At 38.5% G+C, this 21,895-nt stretch overlaps 2 protein-coding genes across 2 annotated transcripts in view; both read left to right on the forward strand.

Annotated features, from left to right (window-relative positions):
• Positions 1–11,917, forward strand: part of MYO5A (myosin VA) — a 106,356-nt gene extending 94,439 nt beyond the window's left edge. The window contains exons 32-39 of the mRNA XM_063345801.1: positions 1,300–1,446; positions 1,841–1,995; positions 3,152–3,241; positions 3,962–4,112; positions 4,965–5,247; positions 6,087–6,261; positions 7,613–7,693; positions 8,534–11,917. Coding sequence (XP_063201871.1) covers positions 1,300–1,446; positions 1,841–1,995; positions 3,152–3,241; positions 3,962–4,112; positions 4,965–5,247; positions 6,087–6,261; positions 7,613–7,693; positions 8,534–8,686 — 1,235 coding nt within the window. The 3' untranslated portion in view covers positions 8,687–11,917. The remainder of the gene's footprint in view (positions 1–1,299; positions 1,447–1,840; positions 1,996–3,151; positions 3,242–3,961; positions 4,113–4,964; positions 5,248–6,086; positions 6,262–7,612; positions 7,694–8,533) is intronic.
• A 1,245-nt stretch (positions 11,918–13,162) lies between these two features.
• The window catches only part of MYO5C (myosin VC), a 36,395-nt gene continuing 27,662 nt past the window's right edge, over positions 13,163–21,895 (forward strand). Inside the window, exons 1-9 of the mRNA XM_063346808.1 lie at positions 13,163–13,263; positions 16,733–16,843; positions 17,725–17,890; positions 18,043–18,187; positions 18,602–18,758; positions 19,318–19,461; positions 20,396–20,477; positions 21,077–21,184; positions 21,735–21,841. Coding sequence (XP_063202878.1) covers positions 13,237–13,263; positions 16,733–16,843; positions 17,725–17,890; positions 18,043–18,187; positions 18,602–18,758; positions 19,318–19,461; positions 20,396–20,477; positions 21,077–21,184; positions 21,735–21,841 — 1,047 coding nt within the window. The 5' untranslated portion in view covers positions 13,163–13,236. The remainder of the gene's footprint in view (positions 13,264–16,732; positions 16,844–17,724; positions 17,891–18,042; positions 18,188–18,601; positions 18,759–19,317; positions 19,462–20,395; positions 20,478–21,076; positions 21,185–21,734; positions 21,842–21,895) is intronic.

Below are 21,895 nucleotides of genomic sequence, written 5' to 3' on the forward strand. Positions count from 1 at the left end.
CTCTCCTTGAGCTCCAGTTTGCACTTCTGCATTTTCTGTCCCATTTGAGAGGGGCACACTTTTAGCACATTTACCGGATGCACAACAGCTTGTAACTGCACGCAGTTAGGAGGGCTGTGAGAAAAGCATGTAGCTTTCAGGAGATGAAGTCGAGTTCTGCTTTTCAAAAACAACCAAGCAACCTGATCAGGTGGAGCAGAGGTGTTTAATGTGATACTGTGAGGCACTGTATGCAACAACGTGGACATTTCATATATCCTTTTGAAAGGTTACTCAGACTATGTTTTTAAAAGGTCTTTCAATATTGTTTGGTTACTACTGTGGACAAGATCACAATAATATTCATACACAATACAGAGTGGGAAAATGTTTCTGAAAACATCGTTTAGTCTGTGTTTATTACCTAATTAACTTAGAAAGCTGTAGTAGGTTTGGCTGGGATGGAGTTAACTTTCTTCATAGCAGCCGAATCATGCTGTGTTTTGGATCTGTGGTTAAACCAGTGTTGGTAACACACGGGTGTTTTGGCTGAGCAGAGCTCGCACACTGTCAAGGTTTACTCTCTTTTCCTCGCTCTGCCCCCTCAGTAAGCTGGGGGATGGGAGGGCACACGGGCCCACAGCCGGGAGAGCTGACCAAAGTGATATTCCATCCCAAAGTGATATTCCATGTTCCATACGGCTTAACGTCAGGAGCCAGAGGAGGGGGTTCTTGCATACAAGGTAGCTGCTGTTTGGAGGCTGGCTGGGCATCGCTCACCCTGTGGGGGGTCATGACTGATTGCCTTTGCTTTGTTCCCCCTGCTCCATTCACCTATTAAACCACCTTCATCTCAACCCACGAGTTTTCTTACTTCTGTTCTTAATCTTCTCTGCCCTGTCCTGCTGGAGCCACTGTGGGCACTTGGCTGCTGGTCGAGGTAAATCTACCACAATGGGCAACAAACATCAGGCTTGAAAAATACCGGCATTTTGCAGAACAATTAACAGTGACTCTTGCAGTATTCATCTAGGATTAAGTGATTAACAGCTATTGCTTCACCTTTGCGCTTTTATATGATAAAATCCAGGAGATCAGCAGGAAGTCTGTATTAATGGATGCTATTCACACAGTTCCCCTCTTCTTCAAATCTTTTTGGTTAGCGGGAGTTTTTTTGATCAGTGTTACCCTGAACCAAAGAAAAAATTTCTTAGTTCTATATGCTGGAGTTCTTCCTTAGAAATGTCATAGTTTCCTCTGGTATGCCTTGGTTTCACTGGAAAATATTATATATAATTTATTTTTATTTCCCCTCTGAAGTGGGCCAGATGGAGAACATATCACCTGGACAAATCATTGATGAACCTATTCGTCCAGTTAACATTCCACGGAAAGAAAAGGACTTCCAAGGGATGTTAGAATATAAGAAGGAGGATGAACAAAAACTTGTCAAGAATCTTATTTTAGGTAAGCACCTTTCTCATTTGTGGCCTCCTCTGCTCCCACGCACTCTGAAAAATGAATGGTAAGAACACAGAATTTGCATCATGAAATGAATAGCTTATTTTGGTTTTGACAGTGTTTAGTTTATCTAAAATTCCTAAATGTCTATTGTAATCTAATCATCCTTCCTGATTAGGATAGTACATATTACTGTGTTCATATTTTTTAGCAAGCAGTTATGTTTTATTCTGTTCCGATGTATTAGCAAGAAAGTGGCTGCTCTTAGTTTTACTCTTAGTTTTCACTGGCCGTATATAGACATGTATGTACAATTAACTGGGGAGGTTGTGATTACCACCTGTAACACCTTCTAATGGCTTTATTCTTAACAAAACAATGTTTTTTTGTTTCTCCCAAGAGCTGAAACCACGTGGGGTAGCCGTCAACCTGATTCCAGGACTACCAGCATATATTTTGTTCATGTGTGTACGCCATGCGGATTACCTTAATGATGACCAAAAAGTGCGGTCATTGTTGACTTCCACTATCAATGGCATCAAAAAAGTATTGAAGGTTAGTTAGTCTGTTTGGTCTAGGAAAACATTAATTTAAAATTTGCTTTTGATTTTGTGTTAGAGGAGTGAGGAAAAGACTTTCAATGAATTGGCCCTGGATTTCTGATCAGCAGAGTCCTCCCACCAAAGTTACAAAAAGTTGTTAACAAGCAGCAAATCATAGCGATAGCGTTTTATCCACATAATACCAGAGATGATTTAAATTAGTGGAAAACGAACTACCTTCTTTTTATTTTGAATAGACTTCCTTCTCTGCAGCTATGCCTGTAAAGCTTTGGATGCAGTCAAAGTTTGCATAATGAGTCTTTGTAATCCAGAATACTTAATTAAAATGTTTCATTTGCAGTTTTGGTTAACAGATTTCCTCATTTGCTTCACTTACAGATTACACTGATGATAACATGTTACTACCTAAAGTCTTTGCAATGAGTTGGCTAGGAGAGTTTACTCCAGGGGTATCCTGAAAGCTGTATTAAGACATAAATATGCTTCATGGAGTTTTATAGTTTTTTAAATTAAGCAGATGTGCTCAGAACCCAAGGATTTAATCGAGCTACATGTTTAGGAAAAATGTTTAGTAAACAATCCAGTAGGAGCTCAGGTATTCATAGAATATATTTAAGTGAATGGAGTGCATACCACAGAGCTCTAGAAATTTTAATAACTCAGCATATACTAGATTCTATGTTCTTTGGTGAGGAGGGATTTTTGTTTTATTTGTTTTCCATATCAGGCTGCCAAAATGGTTATGATGTAAGTGACATTGATGTGAACTGAATTGTTCTCTGCTCCTCCTGCTGGCTCTGCATCCTTCCTACCCTCCGTGTTGGGCTCTTTGCAAGAGTCATTGCGCCACAGAATGAGTGTTTTGGGAATAGTCACATTGCTCTGTGATTTCTGCACAGAGCTGTTAGGATGGGTCTGTAAAACACAGAAAGATGTATCTGTGGAGGAAATCGTAGTTTGAAAGTTTTTGAAAAACATTACAGAAAACCTTGCTTTTCTAATGCGTTACTGAAATACAGTTTTGCAAAACATCAGAATCTCAGTAGCTACAAGAAAGTAGGTTTTAAGTGCTTAATTGTTTATCTAACATTTTATCATTTTATTCCTCCTACCTGTCTTCGTTGAAATGTGTTTGTTTTTATCTTCAGAAAAGAGGTGATGACTTTGAAACAGTGTCCTTCTGGCTATCTAACACCTGCCGATTTTTGCACTGTTTGAAGCAATATAGTGGAGAAGAGGTAAGCAGTGCTCCTACTCTGGTTTCTTTTGCTCTACAATCCTATTGTGAGCACTGCTCTTTAAAAAATTGCTGTCACATCTGAAAATCTAGTCAGAGTCTCTTAAAACAGCTACACTTTTTGGAATGATGGTGATGACATCAGTGGAAAGCACCAGGAGATAAGATCTGAACCAATTTCCCTTTACTGCAGGCTGGGGGCTCAGAGGCTAGATGACGTTGTGCTCCTCAAAGTGCCAACTCAGATTTCCAAGTAGAAGAACCTGGCTGCTACCATTATGTGGTTTAGTAATGACTCACTGAAGTTCCTACGAAAAAGGGCATATTAAGCCCTTTAACCTTAGTATGGCATGCCAGTTTATGTGATACGCCTAATTTCTTCATACGTAACTAGGATTTTGGCTGTAAATGGCTAGATGAGAATGCCCATCCTGGAGTGGGAGGGAGGGGTCTTATCTTCCAGAAAGTTGGCAGAGTTTGTTCCTGTGTCAGATACTTGAATTTGCAAGTCAGGGAAGCAGATGTGGCACAAGTCACAACTGAAAAGCGAATCTTAGCATCAGCCACAATCAGAAGAACTTGCAAATAAAAGTTTTGAGAGGCTATGACTATTGTTTTGAAAGTATTATTTTTCAGTTGCTTGAAAACATATCAATACTGATTTTGTGTAATATTTTTCTATTCCATTGAAGCATTTGTTTCTGTTATTTTATGAATTCAGGGGTTTATGAAGCATAATACACCTCGTCAAAATGAACACTGCCTCACTAATTTTGATTTAGCTGAATACAGACAAGTACTGAGTGACTTGGCTATTCAGATCTACCAACAACTTGTCCGAGTGTTGGAAAACATTCTGCAACCAATGATTGGTAAGGCAAAGTCGAATTCCTTAAACTTCGCACCGTAGTACCAAAATGAAAATTGCGATGGCAGTAATATGCTGTATCTTGTATTTCTTCCTAACCAGTAGAGTTTTATTAATAGTTCTTATAGTATTCTGTTTAGAGATGACAAGGACTACGCTGAACAGGTCTGAATTAGAGAAAAAACTAAACTGTGGCTGGTTCCTCTGGCAGTGACAGAATAAATCGATATACCTTACTCATACTTGTCATAAAACATGCATTTACAGGAAGGAACTATGATGACAGTCTGACATTTTTTGCCCTGTGTGCTGCGAAATACCCCCTGGAAAATCGGGACTTTAATTACATGATAACCCATAATTAAAATGAATATGGAGAAAAATCGTTGGTTGTCATTATGGACAGCAGTCAGCAATGAAATAGCTAGCAGCGATGAAGCTTACATTTAGAGAGATTTTATTCATTAAAGTACTTTTCATTTTTCATGTCAGACAGTACTCACACAAATTTTCATTAAACTTTCCGATCACACCATTTAGAAGAATGAAACAGCTCTTGGGTTGCTGACTCTGCTGCTCATATTACCATGGAAGGAAAAAAAGTGTTTCGTCGAGGTAGAGTTAGACCTTCCTTTCAAACACAGAAGCTGGAATCTTTGTAAAAATCCTGTAAGCTTAGATTTTGCAGAACACAGTGGGACACAGAGAATGGCTGGAAATCATGGCAAAGTGTGGCTAGCAGAAAGCCCAGCCTGCTCTTTCTGTGGAAATACTAAGTTTTGCTGTCTCGCACACACAATATGGCTTGCATATAGGAATTTTCAGTCATTATAATAATGTTGTCAATCAAATGCAGTTTCAGGAATGCTGGAGCATGAGACTATCCAAGGTGTCTCAGGGGTGAAACCAACAGGGCTGCGGAAGAGAACATCCAGCATTGCTGATGAAGGAACCTACACTTTGGACTCCATTATTCGGCAGCTGAACTCTTTCCATTCAGTGATGTGTCAGCATGGAATGGATCCAGAGCTGATCAAACAGGTGGTCAAGCAGATGTTCTACATCATTGGGGCTGTAACGCTTAACAATCTTCTCCTGCGCAAGGACATGTGCTCATGGAGCAAAGGAATGCAGATAAGGTGGGAGAGCTCATTTTAGACTTTTCTTGAATGTGCTGCTGCAAATCTTAGTGAACTCTTGACTCTAGTGAACATCATTTTGAAGGAATAGCACATACACTTTGAATATTTATTTTTCCACACACAAACAGTTGCAGATGCTGTTAAACTGCTTTTGAGTTTTTTCAGTTAAAAAGAGCTTGGTTAATTTAGGCCATATCCTACCTGGCTTTCAAGGAGATGTGGTAGATGCAAACCAAAAGTATTTCATCATCAAGTAGGAATCAGAACTATAGGTGAAATGTTGGTAGTTGCTTTCATAACTTTTAGAGAAGAATAACAAGCCTGCCTGCTGCTTGCTTTGTATGCTGGTGGCTCAGTGGATACCTGCTGTGTTCATCCACGCTGCCGTTTGCTGCATCCTGCAGCAAAGCCATCTTATTCTATTCCTGCATTTGGCATCAGTTGTCCAAAGCATTCTACTGGTATATGCCAGGAAGTTTAGCCAAGGCATTCCAGTCCCTTGAGTAACCTTGAAAAGCCTCACTGTTATCTGCATGGACAAAATTGCATTTGCCTTTTTTTTTATACTTGTCATATTCCTGCAGTCAATAGGAACAGAAATAAATGGGGAATGCTAGGTAGTGGAAATCTTAGGCCATAGTTTCCAACTGTTTTGAAACTCAAAATTTCCTGCCTTAATCAGAAGGAAACAGAAAGAAGACAAAATTACAAGAAATTACAAGTGTGAAGGAAAAACATGTAAGGACCAAGAAGAAACACTATGAAAGAGGAACTGCGTGTGCTTTCAATTTAGCCATAATCAAGCATTAATGTCTGGATATTCTTACCTCTTACAGATACAATGTGAGTCAACTGGAAGAATGGCTACGTGATAAAAATTTGATGAATAGTGGGGCTAAAGAAACACTGGAACCCCTCATCCAGGCTGCACAGTTGTTGCAAGTAAAAAAGAAAACAGATGAAGATGCAGAAGCCATTTGTTCAATGTGCAATGCACTGACTACTGCCCAGGTAAGCAAACTCTCATTGTCTGTCCTGCTGTCACTTTTGAGCAGGTTTCTGCTCTGTTGATGTTCGCTATGCCTGCCTGCACTGCTGCTGCACCTGGATCAAGGATTTCTTACTTGTTTTGGAGATTTCTTACTTTGTTTAAACGAAAACAGATTAAATTGGAGGTAAAAATGGACCAGATCTTTTCTGAGGTCTGATGTTCAAGGTAAGTTTTGACCAAGCGAGAAGCTCAATAGATTGTGCAGTGTGTAGTACTATACAGTCTCTTGGTTTGTGAAAATCCTTAGAGAGAACTCTTCACTCTAAGAAATCTCTGTACTGCAGGCAGCTCTGCTTAGGATACTAAGAAATTATCTTTCTGCCATCAGAGTTAGTATCCAGTTAAGTTAACGGACAATTCGCACAGAGTTGCTGTCTCGGGGTCTGCAAACAAAAGTGTTAAGTTACTGTACCCATTAGCCTCAGAAAGGCTGAACCAAGTGTATCTCAATAAACAGCTGAAGAATTCCATTTATAAAAGCTTAGATTTTGTACAGATAAGTTGCACTTTTTTTTTTTAACCATGCTATATTTGCACATAGCTTGTACAGGAATAACTGGATGCAAGCATTTTTGATGATTATTGAACATCCCCATCAGGAAAAGGAAGAAATGTCCCCATTTCTTTGACAATGGTGTCGGCACTAGCGGTTGCACTGATATAGCCATTTTGATTTAGTAATTCACATTGCTGGAAAATCTGTTAGTTTTGTACTGAAATAAGAAGTTAAAATTCCACATGCTTCAAGTCTTTTAACTTTGTTAAAGTGTTTTGAGGTTTTTTGAAAGAGAATACTATAAACCAAGAGAATTTTTTTAAGTTTCACATGTTTAACCCATATTATTATTTAAAGTCTCTCTGTTGCTGTTTTTTTCCAGTAGTGGCTTTAGCCCTGTTTTTAGAGAAACAGCTCACTTTCTTGAAAAATAGTGAAGTCGTAAGACTCTCTTGAATGGAAACTACGCAACTGTAGGGTCAAAATTAGGAAGAGAAATACAGCATGTTTCTAGGGGTGTAAGAACACAATCAGTTACTTGTCATCTGATTTTTCTGTAGTTTGGTATTTTCACATGTAGAATTTTAGAGTTTCTGCCTCCAAAGAACACACATTTCGAAGGAGGCAGTCGTATAACATAGCATTAAGCAGGTGATGGAATTCTGTATGAATCAATAAAGCAAAACATAACAAATGCTTGTAAAGAATTTTCTTTTTAAAATAGCTAATTTAAGAAGTATATTATTAGTAACCATCAATGCATCTGTTGATTCACCAGTAAAATGAACCTAAGGAATGACTGTTGTTCTTCACAGATTGTAAAAGTTCTGAATTTGTATACTCCAGTTAATGAGTTCGAAGAGAGAGTCTTGGTATCGTTTATACGTACAATACAGGTATGGCTATATCTTTTCATCAAACTCATTTGACTATTTCTAAGAAACCCCATGATGAGACGAAATAGCTTGTGTCCTGAAATACGTTCAGGAATCTGAAGTAAACTAGGCTTTTTAGCTATTTTGAAAAGGTGATGTCAGCATTAAAAATTTTAAGCTATCACAATTTACTGCCTCCAGGCTTGCATGAAAATGTTAGTGTCCCTGTCAGTATGTATGAAATTTTTGGAAGGTGAGAGGGTTTTGTGTTTATAAATCTTTGTGTATGTAAACACACTTGTATGCCAACTTTTCATGCAGTAACATTTATATATGCAAATTTATTTTTGTCAGACGTATCTGCATGAGAAGTTCTGACTGCTTTGAAAATGGAGGCCTATGTTCATTACAAAGTTCTTCATTTAGCCCTTCTAGTTTTATATATGTTGATGAAAATGAAATATTTTGAAAACTCCAGAGAAAGATGATCTTTCTGGTCTGTTAGAAATCAAGTTACATTACTAGCAGGATAAGGGAGACTGGGAAGCTAGAAGTGAAATAAAACTGTAATTCCACTTACTGAAAAGATGCAGTTACCAGATAGTGGGCAAATTCTTCCTTTTGCAGGAAATCTAAGTATCTTCCGATTGCACTATAAGGGGAAGATACGCAGAACCAAAAGTGATGAAAGTAACTACAGTTTAATGGCACAATTGTTGCAAATGTGTCAAGATAGCATAGAGTGTGTGTCTGTACACACACATATATCTGTAAGCACAGATGCAATACTACCTTTTTGCAAGATGATTATTATCAATGAACTGGCTAAATGCTAATGTAATCACTTTCTTATCTTTGCAGATGCGTCTGCGAGACAGGAAGGACTCTCCTCAGTTGCTCATGGATGCTAAACACATCTTCCCTGTTACTTTTCCATTTAATCCATCCTCTTTGGCATTAGAAACCATTCAGATCCCAGCCAGCTTGGGCCTGGGCTTCATATCACGTGTCTGATCCCAAGGATGTGCTGTCCATGTTAGATGGAGAATCAGTTGCCTGCTATCTTTACCCGTTAAAACATAGTGAGCCACTGAAAACACATTTTCTGAACAAACAGTCTATATATGCCCAGATCTGTAGTAAAAGTAGCTGGAAAACGACATAACAGCACCACAGATTGAAGGCTAATAGAATGATGTGCATTTGTGTTCAGTCATTGCATTTATGAGGACATCACTGATTCATACATTTCCAGAATATGGAAATCGGGCTTGGACAAAAAATTGTGTCTTCAGCTGTCTAGAGACATTTTTAGATCTTTAGTAACATATTTAAATAGTGTAAATTAAACTCCATATGTAATCTTCTCATAGGCAGGGACCAACAGGGACAGTCACAGTCCTGAACATGGAAGACTTGAAAGTAAGGCATTTTGTAGTAGAATACAGAGTCATTTGGGAGCCTGTTAAATTCAATTTGTAAAAACTGGAATGGAGAAAAACAAACTGGCAATATAGAAAATGATTTCTTAAACCACTTCCTTATTTATGTCAGCTTGACATAAATTCTAGTGATAAGTCTTATAGCTCACTATATGCTATAACTTAGGTGTTCATTTGTTAGTACTGTGGTTTACCAAGCATACTAAATCGCTGCTGCATATTGTGTTCTTTTAAATGTATGACAGTATCATACTAAGCATTAAAAATAAGATATTTCATTTTTTTGTTGTCAACCTTATTTACAGTCTGATGCAGTCTGTTATTTTAACTGGAATTTTGCAAATGGTATCAAATAACACCTGTAGAGGAAAATGGTAACTAAGCACAAGTAGCACACTGGAAATTACACGTTTAGTTATTTTTAAAAGTAGTTAGCTAAAATTACAGAATCTTGAAGCAAATGATCAGAAGTCAATAATGATTTTAGTATTTATTTAGATTTTGTAGTCTGTCTAATGTTCTTCTGTGTTTGTAGACCCCAGAGAGATGACAGTGTGTATTTTGAGTATAATCTCTTTTGGTTTGTTGTCACTTAAAAAAAAAAAAAGAAAAAAGTATCCTTTCCTACTGGAATTTGAGAGGAAGAACTTTAATAGAAAATTTCTGCATTAGCCCAAGGCTGTCATTTTTTGAAAGGCTGACTAACAAGAACGTTAAGTAGGTTTTGGCTATGATGCTGTCATTTGACTATGATTCATGCTGATTTAAGGGTTGGAGACCCAGAGTGCATAATGAGAAACTGAGTTATTTTGGATATTGCACATCTTACTGGAAAGATTCTTCTGTCTCACACGTCTTGGATCTGCTATATAGAATTCACATTTCACAATGTGCAACCTAAGTGCAGAAGCCTTGCTTACGGTTCCAATTCTGAACTTTAAAACAGGTAGTTTGTGGTGTATGGCTCAAATAAAAATGTAAAAAAAAAGGCCACACACATTGCTCAATTGCATTGTGCAATATTTTTTATGTATTATAGTAACTAGCAACTTAGCATTAACATTAATTTCTTTTAAAATATTGAGAAGTGATCTAGAGGTACACTATTAGACTATTTGGTACTACTCTGTTTGCCTGCAAACTCACAGAAAAAAAAAAATTGCTGTTAAGCAGACTGAAACATTTCAGTTATGTTTTACTTGAGAGGTAGACATGCTGTTTGTATGGTTCCTGAAATCAGTAGTAAAGACAACCTAAACTTTGTCAGTATCTTTTTAAGATGGCCATGTTGTCTTATTTTCAAATGTGTTTGCCCCATATTATGTTTGATGGATCATGCCAGTACTACCAAGAACCTAATACTGCATCGCATAAATGTTTTGAATAATCTTTGCTAAATGATTTAGATTGTTTTCCTGTGCATGGTATACCAAACTCTCTTTTCTCAATCGTTACTTGATTTCTGAAACTACAGCTACTGTTAAGTGGCTCCAAAAAAGGTATAATGTAGTTTTCAGGCTGCTAGGGGTACTGTACTTGTGAGAATGTAATAGGAAAGCCTTCACATCCACTAATGAGGTTAGGAAAGAAAATAGGTGAGAATATGCTGACCTACAGATTTTTTCTCCTATTGAAAAACAAATAATTGGCATTACAGTATGTTCGTACTGTAGATCAGGAAACATATCCACTACTTAAGCATTAGAGTATAAAATGTATACCTAAATGTATTTTTGTTTATTTTTTAAGTTTGTTTACCTGTAAAAAGCCTTATTGTATCTTGTTTCCTTAAAAAAAGTAGTGTTTAGTAATTTATAGGTATTATCCTTAAACTCAGTGGTTTGACTGGTATTACTTTTATATCACGTTAAAAGTATATGCTGCTTGACATGTTTTAAAGGAAAATATTTTTAAGTTGGAATAGATGTGTAACTGGTAATTCATCTAACATTTTACACAGCAGTATTTTACATGCACTTTTCAGAAGTAAAATTTTAGTGTCAGTGTATAATAGATCTTTCACCTTAGGACGAATATCTCTTTAACCATGGAATATAATGCAGAACTATTTTAACAACCTTTTTTTTTTTCCTTTGCATCATTGTTATGTTCTTTTAATGTGGACATATCTTTTATATTTTAATTTATTATCTATTGCTATGATAGATTTTATCGAATGCTGGACGAATATTTGTCAGTGACCCCTTAGAATTATATACAGTTATTCTAGAGATTTTGCACAATAATTACCTCATTCAGTTTCGTGTATTTTTATTCCAGTGATCATTTTATTCTGATGTTTAGGACACAGTCTTCTATCCAAATTTTGAAAAATTGCTTCTCAGACTTCAACCTGGGATGGAACGTGAAAGTGCTTAAGTCCGTTAAATGCGATTAATCTATTCTATCTATCACAGGAAAAAATAGGGTCAACTTCAATGTTGAAAAGTGGACTGATATTCAATAACATTTGTTCCCAACTTGGAAACACCAGCATTTGCAATTTGAAGGTCTGTGTAATTTGTGATTTAAACTGAACACATTTCAAATACCGTACAAAAACTATGAGTAAGCACTTGTTTTTTTAAGATGCTGATACTTCATGTGATAAATAAAAGCCTTTAAACATAGGTTTTCACTCGATGCCACTACAGTACATAGATGAAAACCAAAACATTGTCAGAATGACCTGAGCTCTGATCTGTTGTAGTGTCTGATGTTGTACTTAGTAAATGTATGCATCATAAAACCTGTAGCCTAATAGCTATCACTGGAAGATGTCCAAATAAAAATACGACTGTAAGATTTGCTTTGGGCTTTTTTGTTTCCTCGTTTGGTTGGTTGTCCATAAGCTGCGTGCTGGCATAGATGGTCCCAGATGATGCCACGGGTTCCCTCCGCCTCCATGGCAGACTTGGTGTGGACTTGGTGCTAAGGGAGTTGGTTAAAATCTGAGCATTGTACAAATACCCACCCAGATATCAACAGGGTGCCGTAAAACGCTGTGCGTATTTGAAAATATTTTGTTTGATGTAACCCACTTCTGTTAGGATATTTTGTCACCAACTACTAGCTGTTACTGAAATAAGAACTGAGATTTGTAATCGGCTAAAACGTTGTGTTCTGTGCCGGGACAGCTCTTGGGCGCCAGGTGGGCAGGGAGGGCGCGTGGTCCTTAGGCATGCATCCATCTGCCAATGCTTGGCACTGTGTCTGTTCACATCTGCTTCCTCATAAAGGATATTTAAATGTAATACCTGCTAGTGCCCTAAGCTTACTAAATGCATTCTGTTTATCTTACACTAAGTTTGTCAGAGTAACTCCTTGATGGTGTCTTAGTCATTAATGAATGTTTGTTTTTCCCTATGTGGCCAGGAATGGCTCCCCTCGTGATCCCTTGGGCAGCTAGGAAATGGAAGATCAACAAGGATTTTTAAATTTCCTTTCCTTTGTTTATATATTAATTTATTCTATTATATGAATTAATCCTACGTTTATATCTAATTATAAGACCATACACTATTAATGGCAAAGTACATCTCTTTCAACAAACACTCAGCATATAGTGCTGTATACCAGTACACTGGATGTCAAAACATTACTCAGAAGAAACAGGAGAAAACTGCAGAAGAGATCGGGATTTGCAGGCCTTAAAAGCAAGCAAGGTAACAAACATAGTGCTCCTAAACACCTAGCGGAGGCTACTCGGCACCTATTTTTCCTGGCTCAGAACCAGACGCTGCTCAGCACTCGGAGCTATTTCAAACCCAAATTGCATTCCGAATCCCTAAGGCTGTATCCAAGATGCCAGCCTTGCCAGTGTGGCGATTGGGACTACTCCCCATCCCCACTATACTTACATACCTGTCAGAATTAGGAGCTGGCGTGCAAGCTGCCCGCATAAAAAGCCCGATACTGAGGAACCCTTTAGCCGGGTGCTGCGGGTCACTGAGGCGAGCAGCGCGGGGAACCGCCTCCCTCCTGGCCGGGGAAGGGCCGCGCCCGGGCGGGACAGGCCCCGGATCCGGCCCGGCCCCCCGTCCCCACGCCTCGGGGGCGGACCGCGGCCACCTGCCGGCTGCGGAACCGGCCGCGGCACGTCTCTCTCCGCCGGCGGCCCCCATGGCGCTGGCCGAGCTCTACACCCAGGTGAGTGGGGCCCTGAGGGGGAGCGGGCCGCCATGGCAGCGGCGGCGCCTGAGGGGGAGCGGGGGCGCCTTCTCCCGCCGCCGCTGAGGGGACGGCGGCCGCCCCGTGAGGGGAAGGAGGAAGAATGGGGTGACCAGGCCGGGCGAGTAATGCCAGGCTCACCAGAGCATGCCTGTGGGTTTTTGTTCTTTCTGGGGCATTAAAATGTTGAGCCATTGGTGTTCTGACAGAGTTGGCTGGGTTGGACCTGACGGAGGGCGCGTGTCCCCTCAGTGTGAGGGCCCATCGCCTGTACGGGACAGATGGGTGACTATAAAATCACAGGGCAGTATGGGAAGATACTTCTTTTTTGAGATAAATACTTCTTTTTTTGCGACTTTCAGTCCCTAGGTGTAGGTCTCAGAGGTGCTAGCCAGTGATTAGGCAGTTTTGAAGTTTAACAGCACTTCCCTGACCACTTAATTGTGGAGCGTGTGCTCTTTTTGTTATGCCAGTATTGAATATGTTTGGCTGAACCAGGCACTAAAATAAGGATTTTTTTCCTCCTTAATGCGGCTGCTGTATTTTTTTGCACATATTTTCCCACTTTTCCTATAGTCGCTAGAGTGTTGTGACATGTAACTTGTTTGCTTAGCTTTAAATAACAAAAATAACATGCACATGTTAGTGATTTATAGGCCTGTATCCCTTGTATCGCAAAAGCAGCTGCCGTTATAAACTCCTATTTAGCCCTGTGCTGCACTGATATTTATTAATTCGTTTTGTTGGTACCACACTCTGAGCAGCAGAACGAACAAATGTGGGTTTTTTTAATCAGGAATAATGTTAGGCAGGTGAAGGGGAGGAAGGAGTGTGGGTGTAACTTGATACGAAAATGAGCAAACTCTCTTCTGTTTACTTGTAAGGCAGGGTTTGGAGAAAGCGAACTTTGGCAGGCTGGGTACATTTGCCAATGGAGGCTCCTGGAACTGCAGGGACCTTTTCTGAAGAATCAGTACTTTGATGACATGCTTTTTCCTCCCTTTCTTGTCAGTGACCTAGTGCAGTTCACCTTCTTACATGGGAACAAGCTGCATGCTCCTGAGGCTGTTCAATGGTGATATTCCTGACTCACATAGAATAACAGCAAATAAAGAATTCAATTTAAAGCTGTGAATAGATAAGTATTTTTTATAAGCCAGGAAATCGGTGTAGTGTAGGAATGACATAAAAGTCAATTTATACTTCAATACACATGGAGAAAGCAAGGTTAAAACTGATTTCATTTAGCCATGTCTTTCATTTTCCCACTAAGTAGATATTTATGAAGCTGGGTTTGTCTCCCTTTGGTCAGGTACATGAAAACGTTGTCATCATACTCGTTTGGTGTTGCTTAGAAAAGATCTCTGTGATTTTGGATATTATGGGAAAAAATGCCACCGTGCTGAAGCTATCAGCAAAGAGGCATCATGAGAGCGGCTGAGGTTTCAATTAGTGTTCATCACCTGACATACATGCCAAGTTGGTGTATGGTTGACCAGAAGGGTCAATCTCCATTCTTCGAGATACTGAAAACTCCACTGGAGAAGTCACTGAGCAACCCAAGCTAACTTGTAGGATGTCCCTACGGAAATCCCTCTTACCCTAAATCATTTGGTTCTGATCCTTAGGGGTTACAGTTGAGAAAGCTACTGTTGAGGTACAGTGCAGTTTGTAGGGACCTCTGTAGGCACCCATGGATGGCAGCGTGTTCACTGGGATTCTCGGGGTGGAGAGCCTCATGTTCTGAGGATATGCTGGAGCTTCCAGGGCTTCCTCCAAATTAGAGAAGAAAAAAAAGTCATTTGTGCCAAAAACAACAGTTGCAACACCGAAATGAGAAGGTATATGAGTCTCCAAGGTATCTGTGGGTATGCTAACACTTCATTAAATCCTTGACCAATGTTAATTTTTCAAGTAAGCAGCTGCAGCAGTTCTCACAGGTTTATTTAAACACAGTTGATTTAAACTGACCATGAATATAGCTAGGGTAGGGGAATTAAGTGAAGGGTTATGGCTGTCAAAACAGAAAGATGCTGGAAGAAGATTATATGGCGTGGTTCCTTGTGCAAGTAGGGACTGAATGATTCTGTGCTCTCTAGTGTTGCTTTATCACAAATTAGAGGAGAGGTGGCCCATAAAAAACTCGGTACTAGTATGTATTGGTGATTTTCAGGCTTTTTTTCTGACATCGCTGTCCTTCCACCTGTCCTCTCCTTACATCCAAATATAGTCTTCAGTGTTGTCTTCATTGCCATCTGAGATACAGGCTATACGGTATAAAAAAAATACTATGCAGCAAGGTTTAAGGAAGATGGTGGCGTGTCAGAAGTAATCTCAAACTGCAAATCCCTGAACAGATGTGATTTCAATGTTACTAAAACCAGTGTTTATTAATGCATAGGTGACACATTAGGGAGGTTTTTAGGGGTGCAGCTTTGTTAAACCCTGGCAGGACGAGAAAGGCACGCTCCACATCAGTGAAGAAATTCCTCACTTACTGAGGTTCCCAGCTGTGTTATGTCCTTTTAAGGAATGCTGTTTCCTATAGCTTCTAGGGGAGGGCATTTAAAGATGTTGCTAATGCTTCAGCATATTAACTTCAGCATAGGAGAACTAGGTGGTTTGAACAGCGTAATTTACATTCAAACATTTGTGCTTCAGAAGGCTAGAGGGAATTCTGTTGTCTTGATTCTTCAAATACCTAAAAGAGAACTACAATTTATCTGCTTCCATTGGAAAGAAGTGCTTTTAGGAAGGGTGTTTTCTTCCTGAGGCAGAGCTAAAGTAACTTACTGGGACTGAGCTCAGCTAAGCCAGCTGACTGCTTGCAAAGAAAGTAACCTGCCAGTAGTCTTTGAAGTTCTCCTAGAACACGGGAAGATGTTGTTTGGAGGTTGCGCTTCAGTCCCGTGAAAAGAAAGGTAACTACGCAGAGTCTTTCTTGTATGTACACCTTTGCCTGTGGCAAAATGCTTTCGAAGTTCAGTATCCCGTATTTGAATTCAGGGAAGCGATTGTCTAAATTCTGGTAAATGAGATGCTTTCTCTGGTACTTGCTCATTCGAAATCTTCTAGAAATCAGAGCTCTGCCTTTAGTGTATTTTATTGTCTTTGTTCAGTGTTAGAGGATTTGAAGAGCTTGGCGACAGTCTGGCCCTTCTTCACCTTCCTGCACGCTGTGTTGTTCTGCAGACTTTACACTAAAGAGGAGCAGAACAAGCACATCTGAGATTAATGAGTCTGCTCTCATTTTTTTTTGTTTCACATAGAGTAACTAAAGCACAAAAATACAGCCTGCTGAAAGGGTCAGATCTAAGAATAATCCCCAAAAGTCCTGGCATCCACTTGAGCTTTTAGGTTGCACTTGACTTTTGGAAACTATCTTTTTGTGCCGTTCTGGTATTATGGTAATAGCTAAACTAACTATTGTCTTGTTTTTCTGTTGTAGTACAATAGGGTTTGGATCCCTGATAATGAAGAAGTTTGGCAGTCTGCAGAAATCACAAAAAACTACAAAGCTGGAGACCGTTTTCTCCACATGCAGTTAGAAGATGGAACTGTAAGGAGAAAAGCCTTAATTATTGTGCAGTTTCCTGAGATATGTAGAAACATAGGACTCACTGTTACGGAATCTAAATGACTTGTCCACATTTTCTTTTATGCTAACCCTGCAGTGACCAGAATTTTATCATAGCAAAATTTGTACAGTAAACAGCTGTTACCTAAAAATATGAAGAGTGCAATTCTACTATTATTATAGAACACATACCTCGAAGATCACTTCACTTTTGAAACAAGCGCTGAAACTCATCTTAAGTTGAAGTAAATCAAAAGTGCAAGGCAGGCATAGTTATTTCTCACAGAGGTAGCTGTTGCTTTTTTTTCCCGGAGTTGCTGCTTTATGTAAGGTCTGTTAATTTTACTATCTGAGTTCTTTACAGGTTTAATATTTTGAAAACAGTATTTCTATATTTCTGCATTCCTGTTCTGTAAAGACAAGTATTAAATGTATGATTAAATGGATTTGTTGAAAGGAACAGAAGTGAGTTTTAAACTTTGTGTAAAGAAAGCTGAAGGGTTGCAAATAAGTACAGTTTTAGAGCTGACTTAAGTCTGACCAGGTGTTTACTTTCATTCAGTTGCAGCTGATATACCGTTTTAATTTGTAGTTGAGACATGCGTATGTTTAGAGAGCTAAACACATTTCCCGTTTTTACAGGTTTCAGTATGAAATATTGTAAATAAAGAGAATGTAGCTTTCTTTTTACTGAACAAAAAAGAGCTCAATCTCTTTCATGATCTGCAAGTCCGCTAAGTTCAGTGGTGTATGGAATTGATGAAATACAGGGTTGACAGAGCCCTGTCTGATCTTGTAACTTCGTGTAAAGGTAGAAGATCAATTTTGCATTTTATGATATTTCAAGTCATTTTTGTTGACAGGAACTTAATTACCCTGTTGATCCAGCTGCTTTGCCACCCCTACGAAATCCTGACATACTTGTTGGAGAAAATGATCTCACTGCACTTAGTTATCTCCATGAACCAGCTGTTCTACACAATCTTAAAGTTCGTTTTGTGGAGTCTAAGCTTATCTACACCTATAGTGGTAAGCAAAGTAAAATGCAATATTTTCTAAAATAGGTAGGAGATTCTGATCAACTAACAAGTTGCTATTTTGTATCAGTTTAAGGGTAGTTGCCGAAAACTAGCATTTAATTGAACTAACCTTTTGTTTTTGTTTTGTACACTTGGTTGTAGGAATAATTTTGGTTGCAATAAACCCCTATAAGCAGTTGCCAATATATGGAGATGCTATTATCCATGCATATAGTGGGCAAAACATGGGGGACATGGATCCACATATATTTGCTGTGGCAGAAGAAGCATACAAGCAAATGGCAAGGTTCAGTATGTTGTTTAATGTCCATAAATAACACACTAGATGTCTACTGGCAGTCAGTGTTAATTGTAATTTAATTTAACTGTGTATGAGCCATTGGCTATTAAGAATACCTTTGAATGGCTAACTTAACTAGAGGAAGAGTAGTTCCCTAACCAGCAGAGGAATTTCTAGAACTCATGACTATTTTCATTCTTGATGAAGGGCTAAGCACTGGCTTAGCTGAGTTAATAGCAATGACGTCAGCCTAGAGGTTACAACTGAAGAGGAATAAGAGAAGAACAGATGAATGATGGAACTGATACAAGAGTTGACCACAGCCGTGTGTTCAGAAATTTGTTTCATATATATAATTCTTACATTTATACACATGTTTTAGACATACCTGATTTAAACTGTCTCATTGTTTGGTTTTAGAAATAACAAAAATCAGTCTATTATAGTCAGTGGAGAATCAGGAGCTGGAAAGACTGTGTCTGCAAGATACACTATGAGATACTTTGCCACTGTGAGTAAGTCAAGCAGCAATGCACATGTGGAGGATAAAGTATTGGCGTCCAATCCAATAACCGAGGTAAGTTTTGGAGAGTACCTGTCAAGTCTGTACTTGTTGAGGAAAGAGTTCTGAGAGCTGCTGGGAACCTTTGTTTGAAATCTTTAGCGATGTTTTAGCTGCCCAAGTTAGATATCTAAATTAGAAGTTTAGCCTCTGAATGTTACTTACGGAAAGATGTAGTCAGATTCAGGAACACCCAGGTACCTAATTTACCAATGGCCCTTTGGAGGCACTAATTTGCCTCCAGAGTCTTATTTGACCACATCCTTTTAATTAGATGATGAGAAAACAATATTGAACAAGTTGTTTGTTTTTATTAATTGGAATAGAAACTGGTTAATGTTCCTTTTGGTGGCAAAATGTACTTTCTCTAATTCTCAGTTTGTGTAGTGTTGTACTATTTCACTTGAGGCTTATCTTCAAATTTGGGCCTCAAAGTTTAAATCTCACAGCTCAATGCTAGATTGATCCTTGAGCGCCTTTGATTTTAGGAACTTGTAGTTGAGTCACATTTTGACAAAGTTACTCTTATAAAAGATCAAGTAAAACAAAGTCTAAAAGTTTATAATTTTTGTAGGCTGTTGGCAATGCAAAAACCACACGGAATGATAATAGCAGTCGATTTGGAAAATACACTGAAATCAGTTTTGATCAGTGTTACCAAATCATTGGAGCTAACATGAGAACATACCTGCTTGAGAAGTCCAGAGTTGTCTTTCAGGTGGGTAAAATAAATTTTAAAACACTTAATGTCAGTATGGCTAGTAATGTACTGTCCTTTACTAGTTTCATATAGAAAATGTTGTGTGAAGTTCTGAATAGTATGTCTAATCAGCAGGTGATTTATTTTTTTAACAGGAGCTAGTCTTAATTATAATAAGAAAATAATTTATTTCATGTTCTTCCTTATGTTAAGTGGAAGATGTATCTCGGGGATGATTCCCTGAGACAAGTGCAAGAGGTATTTGAGAAACCTGTGATTTTCAATCACAATAGTAACACATGCCAATCGTACCTGTCAAGGAATGGCGTATATAGGGCAGAGGGAGTCTCAGTAAAAAAATGACTGAAAATTTATAAGGCTGCGACTTATTGCATGTGACTCATTACAGTATCAGAGCATAATTGTCATAATCTCTACTAAAGAAAGCATTTAATTTTTTAAAACTAATTTTATGAAGTTTTCCTTATTTGTAGTATTATAACTTTTTAAGTACTATGAAAAATACTTCCGTATATCTGCTGCCTGAAGGATGGTTTGGAAATAGTTTTCTGAGTTGCCATGGGGCAGTGTTTCAGCTGGCACTCCTCCACAGTTGTTCATTACAGTATTTGTCAGTTCTTATTAGTAGGCGGTTGTTCAGGCTGAAAAAATTATTAGAATAACAGCCCTGGGGAAAGAGTTCAGCATATCGATAATGGAAATAAAGTGTACCTGAATTAATCACTTTCCAAGCTCTTGCTGAAGTCTAAGATGTGCCATTTTAATAATGGGCAATTTCTTTGCCAAACAATGTTGCAGCAGAATTTAGCCTTCGAGTATCATTATCTCTTTGCAGTAGTGTTGAATATTGAATGTTTTTCTGATTGATTGTTGTTTTGGTTTTGTGTCTTTTTTTTCTGTCTGTAATGGTACTCTTTGTTTTAATTTACAGTCAGAGAATGAGAGAAACTACCATATATTTTATCAGTTGTGTGCATCTGCTATGCAACCTGAATTTAAGCATCTGAAATTGGGTATGTCTCAAGAAAATAACCTACTGTTCATTTTTGCATTGCAGTATTTGGAAGATTGGATTTTCAAATGCTAGGATGTTAAGTGCTTTATAGCATAAATCTCACAGACTTACAATGGGACTTGCATTTTTAAGTCACTTAGCTATTAATCCTGCTTGTATTGAACTTGGTAGCAAATCCCTAGTAACTTGAATAGTGCATGATCAAGTACCTAAATGTCTTTGAAAATCTTATTCTAATATTTCTGTAGTGACAGATGCCTTAATGACAGTTTAGGGAGCTTGACTCATTTGTCTCCAGAGGAGCTTTAATGACACCCGGGAGAAGCAGACCTTGGGTATATGTTTACTCAGTCTTCATTCCTGTTTTTTTGTTACATCAACTATTAAGGATTGTTAGGAATTACGAATATTAATTCATGTCAGTTTAACTGAGTTAGGCGCATAGATTTCCCTCAGAAAAAGAGGACCTCCACTTCATTGCTGAAGAGCTGTCATCTGACAGCATCTTTAATTTTCTGGTGTTACAAGAGTCTTTAACAAGTAGCTATCCCCAATCCCGATTTTTCCAGCATTACAAGTTTTGCGTCTTATCTATAGGAAGTGCAGAAGAATTTAACTACACAAGAATGGGTGGCAGCACAGTAATAGAAGGAGTTGATGACAGAGCAAATATGGTGGAGACTCAGAAGACATTTGCCTTACTGGGTAAATTCCTGGGAATACCTACTCAATAGATGTAAAAGCTTATTTTTTTTCTCAAATGGGCGAAGGTGGAATGTTTCTGAAGTGTTCAAAATGCTAGTAGTAATTACCAAAATAATCGCCTTCATAGCTTATACGTTGCATTGTTGGCTTGTTTTTAAAGTACTAGGCAAGAGCAATTTTTGAAGTACTAGGCTGTTAGCAATTCACGTTCATTGTTAATGGTCAGAATCACTAAGGGATGGAGTCTTCTTAGCCCTTAAGCTAACATGCTGTGACAGAAGTGGAATTGAAAGCTTCTTTGCCCCTTTATGGCTTATGTGAAAGCCAAATCAGACTTGAACTGGCACTTGGGGAGATAGAGGAATTTATGCCTCATCTCTCATCCGATCAGACAAGGAGAAAGTAGGCAGAACCAAGACTTTGCGTAGTAGTCTGCAGAGATGCTATACAATTCTTGGCTACACAACAAAGCAAGTAATCCAGCATTGTGCTATTTTAATTAATTGTACTGTTTCTGAGTGTTTAAAATAATCAATAATTGTTTTTTTAGGTCTGAAGGGGGATTTTCAGATGGATGTTTTTAAAATGCTGGCAGCAATCCTGCACTTAGGCAATGTGGGAATAACAGCTGTTGGAGATGACAGATCATCCATCAGTGTAAGGAAGTAGTTCATTCACATACCAGCATTTTCTTTTATATTCTACGCCAAA

Source organism: Chroicocephalus ridibundus, chromosome 9, assembly GCF_963924245.1.
Source record: "Chroicocephalus ridibundus chromosome 9, bChrRid1.1, whole genome shotgun sequence".
Classification (NCBI taxonomy): domain Eukaryota; kingdom Metazoa; phylum Chordata; class Aves; order Charadriiformes; family Laridae; genus Chroicocephalus; species Chroicocephalus ridibundus.